Source organism: Aotus nancymaae, unplaced genomic scaffold (assembly GCF_030222135.1).
Source record: "Aotus nancymaae isolate 86718 unplaced genomic scaffold, 86718_ANA_hifiasm-v0.15.2.pri h1tg000065l, whole genome shotgun sequence".
NCBI lineage: Eukaryota > Metazoa > Chordata > Mammalia > Primates > Aotidae > Aotus > Aotus nancymaae.
The window spans coordinates 4,989,276-5,002,606 of NW_026988480.1; the positions used below are offsets into that span (position 1 = coordinate 4,989,276).

Here is a 13,331-nt window from a genome sequence, read left to right on the forward strand (position 1 = left end):
CTGTCTAAAATCTGGTAACAGCCCCAGACTGGCCTCTGCAACTGTGGCCTCGGCTGGTTTTTGGTGTCAGAGCTACACTGGGCTCAGTCTGGGTGGGTGTGCCCTAAATCACTCTTGCCTACCAGTTCTGCAAAATAGCTATCCCATCATACCTGTGTAAAACACTCCAAAGTGTAACTTAACAACTGACATAACAAATTGTACTTGCAAACGTTTTTGGTCTTAGCAGTACATGTGGTGAAAACATTTCCTACACAATTCTTTATGGAAACCCCACTAGCCTGACAAATGGGATGAGGAGGCCTGTTCTGAAACACATTACCTAAGGTGAGACATGTGTGTGTGCGTGTGTGTGTGTTTGTGCATGGGGGTCCCGGCGCCCAATCCCCCTGGTGCGATGGGGAAAGTAGAATATGAGGGGGGGCAATGTCAAGGAAGTGTCAGCCCACACCGGATGCAGGGCTGCGAGCTGGGAGGGCCTCAGGGTCAGCCAGCCAGGATGCAATCTGGGACCCTTGAGGGCATAGCAGAGGAGCCCCAGACACTCGGACAGCCCCGGACTGCGTCCAGGGGACCTACCGGAGTGTGTCCTCAGGTGGCCGGTGAGGGCGTCCCTCCGGCGGCAGGCGTAGTTGCAGAGGTGGCATTTGAAGGGTTTCTCCCCGGAATGCAGCTTGATGTGCCGCAGAAGGTTGCCCTTCTGGGTGAAGGAGGCCCCGCACTGATTGCACTGGAAGGGCCGTTCTCCTGGGACGGAGAGAGGAGAGCTGGTGAGAACTAAACTCAGCGTGGGGACAGGAGGACAACGCTACGAGAAAGTTGTTTCCCACGGGGGCTTGGTGACTTCCACCGGCTGCAGGTTTGATAGAACATGAGGCTTTCAGACTAAACCTGCCAGCTCCTTAACGCTTCACTGGCTGGGTCAATTTGATCTGAAAATCTAATTTTTTTTCCCTAAATCAGAATGGCACATCACAATGCAAATTCAAACTCATTTAAATAAAGTGACTGCAACATTTTGTGATGAAGAGCCACTCTTCCTGATCAGCAGTTTTGGAATAAACCAATATCCAATTTTGCGTGTTGTGGCATTTGGTGGGGTTTTTAATGTGGCTTTTTTCAAAGGGTCTTTAAAATATGCCACTGAAGCAGCAAAATAAAAAGGAAACTCATTAAAAATGCATTTCAGGATCACAAGTTCATTTCAGCGTTACATTCTTATATTTAAATGAAAGGCACTTCATTATAACAGTTATAATAACTTCTTTTCATTTACATTTTCCCTGTATTTTCCCTTTCAATTTCTTCTCCATTACCTGTCTGTCCCTAAGCAGGCAAATCAGGAGAGAGACAGACAGAGAGCGTGAGGATGAGAGAAAGAGAGAGAGAGATGGAGAAAGATTGAATAAAATGAGAAGTTAAGAAACTGTGAAGGAAGCTCCCCGTCTTCCAAAGAAAAGTCCCAAACCTCCCTATGGCAGGGAATACAAGTCAGAGTAGCATTGAGATTTCTAGCTTTTTCTTTCTTTACAAATCCTAAAACATTTAAGCTATTATTTCTCTATATCCATAGAAGAAAAATTATAAGTAGAGGTATTCTAAGAGATGCAATTTAGTTGTTATGAAGGAATTCTTTCAGGGGTGGTACTGTTGCATTTGTGACTAAGAAAACACCTGACCCTCTGCTCTGTGTGACAGCACGTGTGTCTCCATTCTGGAGCTGATAAAGGGATAAACAGGTATCTGAGAAAAAGAAATACACTGTTGTCCTACTGGGTAGTCACAGGTTTTAGAATCCAAATCAGGGAACATGTCATTTAACTCTTACTTCGAAGAGTGATATATTTGTCATGTTTAAGTAAACATGAAACTCTTTTGAAAAACAAATGCTTTATTTAGAGGAAGAATGCTATGTGACCACAATTCCTGGTGTTGAGATACCATATCAACATATTTCCTGGAGTCACTTTTTTCTCAGGAAGAGACAATGTATTAAAATGTCTATTTAACCATTTTCCTGACTGATTAATGTGATTATGGTAAAGAAGACAGCACTTCTCAAAAATGATTACACAGAAGCATACCTGGCACTATTAACATCCACACCAGATTAAATTTAAAAGTCTATATTGACACTTGAATTTCATGATTATCACTTTTTTTAAGCTGGCAGGTTAGATGCACTACTGTAAAAGCTGGAACTAATTTACAGTGATACTCAATTATAGGCCAATTGGAGGGGTCCTGATACTAACCCGGAGGTATCTAGTATTTCTGCAAATCCCCATAGAAATTGGTCTTGGTTAAGCAGAGAGGAGTTTAAATGTAAGCAGGTTGGAAGGTGATGGTGAAACTAACTAACTAACTAAATATACTCTCTGAATTACAAACCCATACATGTAAATCAGTACTGAATAAAGAGACTACAACAGCTAGCAGCCAGGTAGCCTAGGAGCGTTTCCACTGGAGAGAGATCATTTAATTATCTATTAGGAACACTTCTGGGCCTTCTGTGCACTTGAGCATAAATGTGTGCATTTAACTCCAAGTGGATATAAAAGGAACAGTAGAGTGAGCTGGTGCAGGAAGACCCAGACAATGTGAGATGGACACGCCCCCAACCACAGCTCTCATTTGGACAGGTGGCCCCCAGGAGAAAGCTCATGTCACAGAAATGCTCACAAAAGGATGTGGGAAAATCCTGGTGACACAACAGTGTCTGTGGTATGATCCTAAGCTAGTGACTCCAGCCCTGCACTTACACCTGGGAAAGACCCCCTCCCGTGCTGGGCAGGTGCTGGAGTCCAGTGTCTCTCCCCAGGTCTGGAGGGCTCCAGGGAAAACAGGAGGCAGAGCCAGGGTCTCTGTCCGTCACAGACAGAAAGGGCAGACTGCCACAGACACATTGCCTTTCTGCAGAGCAGAGCGGGGCAGGCAGGCATGAGTTCGCTTGGACCCTGCTGTGCCTGGTGTCTTAATATCTGCCTGCAAACAAATTTCACTGGAAACCTTTTTTGCTTCTGAGTGCCTATGCTGGCATGAACACATAGCACAAGGCATGGGGTCTTAAGAGAGCATTCCCAAAAGTGACAATACAGAGCACTCTACTCAAGCAGTTTCCTTTAGGGGGTTCTGCAGCTAAGAAGACACGTCCATGGAGCTGAAGCACAAGAACAGCCCATGCCATGTGTGTTCTTGTATGGCTGGGGGCCATCATTTGCCTTCTGAAAGTCAACAGCTATTGCAACTGAGTAGGTCAAGTTTCCCCAAGGTTTTATTTACTTTTATTTCGTTGGGATGATGAGGACTTTGATGTCATGAATTTGAAATTTAATTTTTAATCCCAGTGACTCCACAGATCTCCCATTTTAGGAACCGTCTGTAAGAATGTTTGAGCCCCCTCTAATAACTTCACTGGGTAAAAACGGAAGTCTTCAAGGATGCCTACATCATAGAATTTGAGGGCATACCAGAAGAAAGTGAAAAAAATATGTTTGAACTGCAAGAACTGATGTAGGTCTACCGTAACCATACCTAGGAAGAGCAGTGCCACTAGGGAGCTGTGTTTAGGAAGCTTGGGGACTGCGCCTTTTTATCTTACAGATGGGAAGTAAGTAGGCACAGATACTCTTCTTGGTCTCTGTTATTAAAAACCCCTCATTTAGAATAATAATGCAGTGTATTTGCACTCTGCATTTCCTGCTTCCTTCCTGCCTCTCTCCCCGCGGTTCTCACACTAGCCCTGAGACATTGGTGGGGAAGGCCATTACACCCGAGTCAAAAATATAAAACTGAGCTGAACAACAGAGGAAGTGACGTGCTGGTGCCGATGAGCTGATTAGAAAATGGCACCAGAGGTACTTCACCAACATGGGGATACGGGCAGAGGCGAGACTGCCCCCTGAATCCCCTCAGTGTATCCCAGAAGGGACTGGGAAGCTGACTCAGCCACGGGCAAAAGGAGGAACACTGGTCACGGTGCAAGTCCCAGCCTGTCCTGCGGGGATTCGTGTCATACCTAAGCCCCAGATGGAGAGCCCACTGAACGGCCCTGCTAGTGTCACTGCTCAGCTGCACTGCCGGGCTGCCTCAGGAGGCTCAGTGCTCCACACCTTGGGAACTTGGTAGGAACGCCTGTTCTGCCCCTCCCCAGGTCTGAAGCAGAGCTGCATGTTCACAAGACCTCAAGTGATTTACAGGCTCTTTCAAGTTTGAGAAGCACTGCTCTCGAAATATTTTAAGCATAGAGGATTGAGAAACCACTCCTTTTCTAACATATTCCTCTCAGATCCCAGGAAAATGAAAATTCTAGCATGTCTAGTTATTCAAACTAAGTTTGGTCAAACCAGGTATTTCTGTATCTACCTGGGACCCTCCATATTTAGGCAAGTGGAAATGCATGATGAAGACAATTCATGAGTTCATTGCTTCAAGTGTGTTTATTTCTTTAATAAAGGGCAAGGCAGAAACTATCAAACTGACTTCTGAAAGTTATTTGTTCTGTAAGTGAAAAACTCAGCTTATTGGTGTGCAGGTGGCACCTAGCCGCTATTTGTTGGGAGAAGTGAGCAGCAAACAGCAGGTAACACCCGGCATATCTGTACTTGGCAGGTTTATTCATTAAATGTAATTATTCTTTTTATCAAGGCAGGCAGTCATTATATTTTGGCAATTTAGTATGCCAGAATTTGAGTCACTTATCAAATATTTATTTAAGAGAATTTTCACTGTACAGTCAGGCTTTACATGAATTAACAGGAAAGTAATTCATTTGTGAGGTCTGTTCCTCATCAGGGATGTATTACCATGGGTTCTGGAGTATCCTGTTAAGTGTCTATCACAGGGGAGCCTACCTTCATGTTAATTTCCACCTCATTACAAAGGCGAGGCTGGGACCACCCTCGTGCATGCTTGCTTCACTTAGGGCTGAGTGTGATGGGTCTATTTCACTGGATAATTTGAGGTTAAAGAGGCCATTCGAAAAAGCAAAGTTAGCTTAATTTTAGAAGTTGAATTTTTATTGAAGATTGATATCTATTGATATCAACTTATTTTTATAGTTTTTCAGTATACTACAAATGGAATAAATCATTTTGGAAACTGCCCTGATTCAAATATAAAAATTACCACTGCACAGATATCTGCATTTCCTGATTACACAGCTTTTTGGCTCATGAAATTTTTGAATTCCTGCTTAATTTTTGATAAACATATTTTTGTTTGGTCCCACAGAAGCAGCACACAAGGGTCTGATTTCAAGTCATCATCATCACTTTCCTGAGGTATCTTACAGAATCTGCTAGGCCTTTAAAACAGGATTTTCAACTATTTTTTTCCTCTTTTGCAGTGGCAGACGCTAGCTTTATGATGACCTGATGATGCCAGCTCAGAGGCAGTGATGGTTCAGGGTCTCCATGTTCCAGCTTTCAGTGACTGCGAGAGGTGGTGGATCTATTGTGTTTTACCCAACTTTAGAACAGCTCCCCACATGAAGAAAAGATTCTGTTCAGTTCATAAGAAACCTCCTGCCTGCAGTTAAATAAGTGTGTGCCATTCATATTTTACTTCTAAGACTTCAGCATCATGAGTGGCAGTGACTGGACAGTTCTGTTGGACAACTCTGTGACAGTTCCATCAACGTGACCGACTATTAGAGAGAGACACGTGGACTGGCAGAGCGCGGCCAGCGGGGGCTTCCCATGCTTCCCACGCCCCTGGTGAGGGGGCTTCCTGCGAGCCTGAGACTAGGGTGCCCGTGTTCCTTCCTTTCTGGACACAGAACATGACATTCTCTTATACCTCCAGTAAACCTTTCATCAAGACAGGGGATTTGGGAGTTCTTCAGGAATTTGAGCTGATAACCAGTGGCAATAAAAGCATCTGATTCAAAGTCTCCCCTGTTGGAGGGCAAGCCATTTGAAAGCTCATCTGAAGTCTTTCTGAAAACTCGATTTTTCTACTATTCCATCATTCAGTATTGTTTCTAAAAATCAATCCCTGTTAGTCTGAATACAAATAAAACACACATTTTTCTCAGTGGAAATTTTGAGGAGTAAGTTTTGGCGTATCAGGACTTTTTGTCTTGTTTTGTGGAGGGTGATCACTTTGCACACGTACCCTGAGGGCTCAGCTGAGACTACTTAGTACGTGTTAATATAATAGGCCCTTGTCAGGCCTCTCATGTGATACTGTTCACTTTTCTCTTGTTTTATTTATAGGGTGGAATTGGTACATGTTGAGAAGTCCTTTCCAAGGCTGTCCCAGAATAAGAACTCTATAACTCAGTACCACTTGGAACCAATCGCTTTCAACAACTGAGCTACTAGTCAATTTGAAACATGCTCAGAACACTCAAGGAAGACAGGATGCTTTCCTCCTTCAAACCCCATGGACCTTCTCAGGCCACTAAAGTAAAAACTGAGCCAGGCCTTACCAGTGTGGCTTCTTTTGTGAACCATGAGCACATTGGGCCCGATGCAAATGATCCCACAGATATCACACTTTAGTTTTCCGTTAGGAAGTCGAATGCCTCCAACTCCTGACAAAGCCGAGCTGCCTTGGTCCCTGTGGGAGCCATTCATTTTCTCTCCTGAGGCATCAAGCATTCGTAAATCCTCCGCACATTCTTCCCCATTCATTTCACAGGCACGCCCATTCTCTTCATCACTCTGAGTCTCTACTTTAACATTACTGGCTGAAAGAAACAATACAGGAGGCCACTCAGTGTCATTGCAAAAAAAAGAGACGCAACAAAACAACACAGCAGCAAAAAGACAGTCAAATAGGCGTGGAGAGCTACTAAACAGAAGTTCTTGGCTCCAAGGGGAGAGCAGCCTGAAATCCCCATGCATTCAGCCTCGAAGGCTTTGGTGGCGGGCCTCGGGATGCACCTGGGGTTACAGGGGGATCTGCCAGCCCTCTCCATAGGCCCCAATGGCGAGTGTCTGAATACGTGCTAGAAAGGTGTTTACATAGTTCCCACTTTAGAGTTGGGCCTTCACTTTAAGCAGGTTCACGCCACCAATCCGCAGCCTCATGGAACCTCACGAGTGGTCTGAGGCGAACTCCTCCACCCAGCCAGATGGGCACCTTGCCCTGGGGGGGGTACTGGGTCACACAATCCAACTCTCTAAGATGTGTGAACTTGTTTGGCAAAATACCTAGTAAGTGGTTATCAAGCCTGAAAACGTCTGTTACTTGTGAGGCTATCTTTCCTTGTGCCATGTAAACATTAATAAATCTTGGGACAAAACTCAGTAAACACAAAAATGCTCAGAGTTCTGACCACAGTTCTCTTTCGGATTTCTGGAAGATGTTTCTGTTTCTTTGGTACATGACTATTTGAATTCCTGTTTATCTTAAATAACGTAAATGAACCCTGCGTTCTAAAGGAACAGTGTCATTTCTTCCACCACTTCTACTTGCTGAAGGGTTAATTGGGATAGTTTATGAACGTAGATATCTGGAAGAGCTTTTCTTCCAAAGAGAAAGAAGCTTGTGTGGGGTGGGGATGGGAGGTGAACTTTTTGTGTCTTGAATATAATGACCACTACTGACTCTGCATTACTGTTTCCTTTAAGTCACACATCTTAGGGTGATTACATCATTCAAATATTTTCCTTCCTAAAAAAGATAGGAGATATTTCATTTGCACACTTCAGAAAACTGACTGATGATACATTGGTGAATCCAGCACTGTAATGACTAAGAGAATTTGTAGTTACACTGAAAGCCATCATTTTAATAATCATTGTTACAGACTAGTAAGAGTTGGTAGGTAAATTCTGCCAAGTAAAATGATCAATGAGATAGATGAAAATCAAGACTAAACATATATATATATATGTATTTTTGAGACAGGGTCTTGCTCTGTCACCCAGGCTGGAGTGCAGTGGCACGGTTCACTGCAGCCTCTATCTCCCAGGCTTAAGTGATCCTCCCACCTCAACCTCCTTGGTAGTTGTGACTAAAGTTGTTTAACATCATATCTGGCCAATTTTTTTTTTTTTTTGGTATTTTTTTGTAGAGATGGGTGTTGCCATGTTGCCCAGGCTGGTCTCAAACTCCTGAGCTCGGTGATCTACATGTCTTGGCCTCCCAGAGTGTTGGGATTACAGGTGTGAGCCACTGTGCTCAGCCTAAACTACATAATTTTTGATCAACATTTTCAATCAATGGTTCTCCAAGTTTGGTCCCTGGAGAAGCAGCATCGGCGTCACCTGATAACTTGCTAGAAGCACAGACTCTCAGGCTCACCCCAGAGCTGCTGGCTCAGGAGCTCAGCGGTGGGCCCAGCAGTCTGTTTTAATGAATCCTCCAGAAGATTCTAAGGCACACTGGGGACTGAGAGCAATTGTTTTAAATAACCAACTTGGTTAATAACACTCCCAGCTTATTTTATTCAGCGAGTTCCTCTTGATTTAGAGAACTACAATCCAGACACAAATAAAAATGCCTAGTCTGGAGTCTTAGCTGTACTATTTAGAAAACTCTGAGATCTTAGGCAAGTCATGTAACTTCTCTGCGCCTTGATTTCCTCATCCATGAAAATGGGAATTATTATAGCACCAGCCTAACAGGGCTGACAGATGAGAAGTCAGCTGAGGACAGGGGCTGGCGCATGGCATGTGGAAGCTCACCCCTAGTGGTTCCAGTACAGTTTTCTACCTAACCCCAACACCACGTGCTGGGCACACAGCACGTTAATTGCACTCTGCTATTTAACCTTCACAACAACTCCATAAGGGCAATGCTATCATTATCCTGTTTTACAGTTGAAGAAGCCAAGGCACAGAGAGATTGAACAACTTGCTAAGGTCACATAGCTAGCAAGTGGCAGAGCTGGAAGGCAACATCCAAATTCCTAACCCCTTATACAGTCATCCCTTGGTAACTGCAGTGCATTGGTTCTGAAAGTTCTGAAGGTCCATGGATGCGCAAGTCCTTAAATTGGTGCTAGAGAACCTATGGATACAAAAAACCAGCCGTCCATACCCACAGGTTCTGTGTCTCTTGAATACTGTTTTTTCAAGCCATGGTGAGTTGAATCTGCAGAGGCTGGACCCACGGATATAGAGGGCTGACTGTACTCCAGTGTTTTCCCATTAGCTCTTTAGGGAAATGACTTAACAGATGAATAAGGACGTGAAATATATTAATTGGGACATGGTGGACTTGGAGAGCGCTGAAGTGAGGATGCTCCGGAAGCTGAACAGAGCTGCCTGTCTCCTCCATCAGATCCTGGCATTATGCAGGATCATCCTGAGAAATCCAGCAGTGAGGATTCTCCAAATGCTCTCCCCTTCAGATTCTGAGAATCAGAGCCTCAGAGCATCTGAGCAGCCTCCTGCTATCCTCTCCCCACTGCCAGGGATGAGATTCTTGGAAAACAAAGGAGACAGGCAGGCAGGTGAGGCTGGTTGGCTGTAGAGGCAATGGTTCTTAACGACCATTGAGTTCTCTGGAATCGGTACTCTCAGGTAGGGGCTGTGCATCTTTTTGGGAGGAACCTAATTCTCTAGGCCCTCCTTGCTCACCAGTGTCTACACTAGCCTGCTCTGGAAACACAATGAGGCTGCAAAGATCTGTGTACTCCTTAATCTAAGATTATTTTTAGGGCTGGGTGTGGTGGCTCACGCCTGTAATCCCAGAACTTTGGGAGGCCAAGGCAGGTGGGTCACGAGGTCAGCAGTTCAAGACCAGCCTGACCAACATGGTGAAACCCCCGTTCCTACTAAAAATACAAAAATTAGCCAGGCATGGTGGCATGCGCCTGTAATCTCAGCTACTCAGAAGGCTGAGGCAGGAGAATTGCCTGAAGGAGGTGAAGATTGCAGTGAGCCAAGATTGTGCCACTGCACTCCAGCCTGGGTGACAGAGTGAGACTCTGTCTCAAAAATATATATATTTTTAATCATTTATCTTGTTGTTGGAAAAAATGAGATTAGAGCACAATGGAGCAAATTCAGATTGGAGTGGCAAGTTTTTCAAATACAGGCGCTAAGACAAGGGCCATAGTGAAGGTGTAGGCTGAGTGCTTCAGAGGCTAGAAAAAGGACAGCACGCAGAAGAATGGGCATTGGGATAATCCCCCTGGCATGTTACCCTACTCAGCTTGACTTCATAAATGCAGAGGCAACCAGCTACAGAGAATTGACTCTTGCTTTCCCATGGGCACATACGGCCTACTAGAACTTGCCAGAAGCTATCAATTGTTCTTCTGGATCATTAAGAACGAGTATTTCTGGGATTCTTTGGCATGCTCTATGGCGTGTGCTGTTGATGAATGTGTGGGCACTTGCAGGCAGGGAGCAGAACAGCAGGGAAGCATTGGACACGACCTTTGGGTTTCTGGCATCAGGAGCACCAGTTCTGCTATAGCAGGCTGCTTGCATGTGGAGGCAAAGCTATGTGTCAGGAAGGAAGCAGAAGCGTGGGGAAAGCCCACAATGGATGCTGCCTTAGATATTACAGACGTCCTCAAAGCCAGAAGCCTGGAGATGAGTCACTCGTTGGACAAATGGTGGCTGAAAGCAGCACTCTGTCCTTGTTAGCCTTCATGACACTGTCTCCGAGAGATGGAACAGAACCAAAAGAGACAGAGGCTCAAGAGGCAGAAGAGGCTATCATGTGCTGTCCTGAGATCAATGTGGATACCAAGTACAATCTTAGGGAGATAGGTACCTGCTTCTCCACCTAGATGGCTAGGTGTAAGGACATCTATAGAAGATAGGTCACACAGGTCTGTAGAAACGGCAGTAGGGATGCTCAACTCAGGAAGAGATAGAGTTCGAAGAGGAAAATTAAGAATACTGAGATACTCTAGGTTTCCAAAAGAGTATGCAGACAATATCCACGGATCACTGTGGGAGAGGGCAAAAACCCGAAAACAATGGAAAAAGGACAGAGAAGCCTGTGTTAGCAAATGCTCAACACCTTTTAAATAGGAGTTAGATGGCAGATGCTGAGCGTTCCAGGCCTGGAAGCTTCCAGCGCTATTCAGACAAGTTCTAAGCCATGTTATGACAGGAAAGGTCTGTGAAGTCTAAGACAGGGACTGGATGACTGCCGGGTGCTGGCAGGATTTGGTGGGAACAGAGTGGCCAACACTGTCCCCATGGGGCACGTTAGATTCAAGCAGTGTGTGGATTTCCCGTAAATAGGGTTAAGGTACTCGTTTCTTTGTGGAAAAATGCAGACTGGGTGCTGGTTACATAGATGAGATCAAGAGACTTCTGTCCACTCGAGGAGGCTGTCCAGGAAAATGGGGGTCTCTTATCTAGCTAGGAGGAGAATACCAACAACTTGCTTATGGTTTTTATAGAGGACAGAAATCAGGGCTTGAAACTATCTTCATAAGTTGCAACTATAGACTGGATCTCAAAATCTGAAACCGATTAGTCATAAATGTAAGGACCTGTGAACTTAAAATACACATTTTAAAAACACAAGCCCAGAATGAGAGTGTCTTGGCTTCCCATTTAAGTGTGAAAAAGGCTTCTGGGGTTTTCCCTTGAAGGTAAGCTCAATCAGAGATGTGGACAGAAAAAAGAAAGACAGAAGAAGGGGTCATGGAGTCCTGTACTCACTGAAACCTAGAATCTTCTATACCAGCCAGGCCATATGTATGCCTCCTTTAAAAAGGGTAGCACAGGCTGGTGCAGGTTTGGAAGAAAGTCAATCGGTGGGGCATGAAACTAACTCTTGAGAACAAGATTGGTGGCACAGGACTCACACTTTCTCAGTTCGGCCCCTGAGAGTGAAGAAGGTGCCCAGGAGAGGCAAGTGGGAGGTGAGTGCAAGAAGGGGTTCTTCTGAGAGAGGGGTCTGCAGCGGTGGAAGGCGTCCACACAGAGGGCAGAGAAGCAAGCCCTGGAAGCTGGTGGGAGCCCTGATGGCAGGTGCCTGCCACCGTAGTTGTGTGACAGCCTCCACCAATATGCCTCCCATTCAAGGAGTGAGGAGTTCAGCGCCTTTGTCTTGCAGGCCTTTCCCTTTACCTAAAAGAAGAGAACAAGTGGGCTTGGACTGTTGATGGCAGTGAACACATCCACTTGTGAAGGAGGCTCCGCGAGAGTGTGAGTTTTGTGGGCCCTTCCCTTCATTTTGAAATCCATCATCCTGCAGAAGACAATGACACCAGCTGTTGCTTCCACTAATGACGGAGGAGGTGGGAAGGAATAGTCCTTACTGAAGCTGCCCACCTGCTGGCAGCTTCATAATACCCCAGAGCCCACCCAAAGGGATATATCCAAGGCTCCTGCTTAATTCTGTTGAAAATGACATATGAGAAATTCCTTCAGTTTCCTAACAACTGTCATTCCTTAAATGGTGCTGATCATACCTGCCCCAGAATCAGTTCCATAAACCTGCCTGCCCTTGATTTGCAGGCATTGTGCTTGGTCCAACTCTATGGATGCTGTCTCTATGGAACATTTGCCAGGGCCCGAGTTGCCTGGCCATGCCCTTCTGTGAGTTCCTAAACCGCTCACTCCCTCCTCTGGTACTCGGAGCTGGAACTGCTTAGCTATGGTATTGCTTCAGTGAAATGGTACATCTCCCTGAAGACAGGAAAGATACTTATAAATATTTTGTAACCCATCACCCCATGACTTAGAAAAATGCCAAACTCAGTAAGGTGCTGAAATGAACTGATTAAATATAGAACATGAAGTGGAGACTGGTCCTCTCTTTCCTCAGAACACTCTGGCTCAGGCCCACCCTGGGCTCTTTCACTGACGAAGAGATCATGGACAAGAGCCCAGTCTTATTATTCAATAAATGCAGCAATAAATATGAAGAGCGGACGCTTTCAAAGTCCTAGTCAAGAGCTGCTTTCCTTCTCAGATGCTATATAAAATTGGGAAAAATTAAAATTTCATTGTCCTATCTTGGAGGCCTTCTATGCCATTGGCACCCAACAGTAGACTAAGAGAGACCCCACACCCCTATATTGAAGGTGAACTCTGGTAGATAGACGAGTTTGGATTGAAGAATCTGGGTAATTCAAGGAACTGAGATGCCAACAGGAGCCAAGAGGCCTGAATCTGTGGCAGGCACCGTATGTGCTCATGGATAATTAAACATTTTTTAATGCATAGGTATAATGTACACTGTCAGCCCCACCTGACCAATGAGTTATGCTTCCTCCTCATTTTCCTTTCCGTTTTAGAATGTGTCTTCATATTTACTGAAAAAGTAAATGTTTGGTACTCAGAATGCATTTTTCCATTGGAAAGATAGTCCGAAATAGTCACTCCAGTGTGGGTTTAGGCCACGTAAGCTTGAAATGCTCAATATTTCACTCGACAACTGGTAGACAGAAACATTCT

At 44.9% G+C, this 13,331-nt stretch overlaps 1 protein-coding gene across 14 annotated transcripts in view; it reads right to left on the minus strand.

Annotated features, from left to right (window-relative positions):
• Nucleotides 1-13,331, minus strand: part of IKZF1 (IKAROS family zinc finger 1) — a 99,302-nt gene that overhangs the window by 21,027 nt on the left and 64,944 nt on the right. For 12 of the 14 annotated variants that reach the window (XM_064366679.1, XM_064366678.1, XM_012458762.2 and 9 more), the window contains 2 exons: nucleotides 6,434-6,694; nucleotides 580-747 (listed from right to left, as the gene is read on the minus strand). In XM_064366679.1, the coding sequence (XP_064222749.1) occupies nucleotides 580-747; nucleotides 6,434-6,694 (429 nt within the window). The remainder of the gene's footprint in view (nucleotides 1-579; nucleotides 748-6,433; nucleotides 6,695-13,331) is intronic. The other 2 variants (XM_064366682.1, XM_012458810.2) reach the window with 1 other exon arrangement.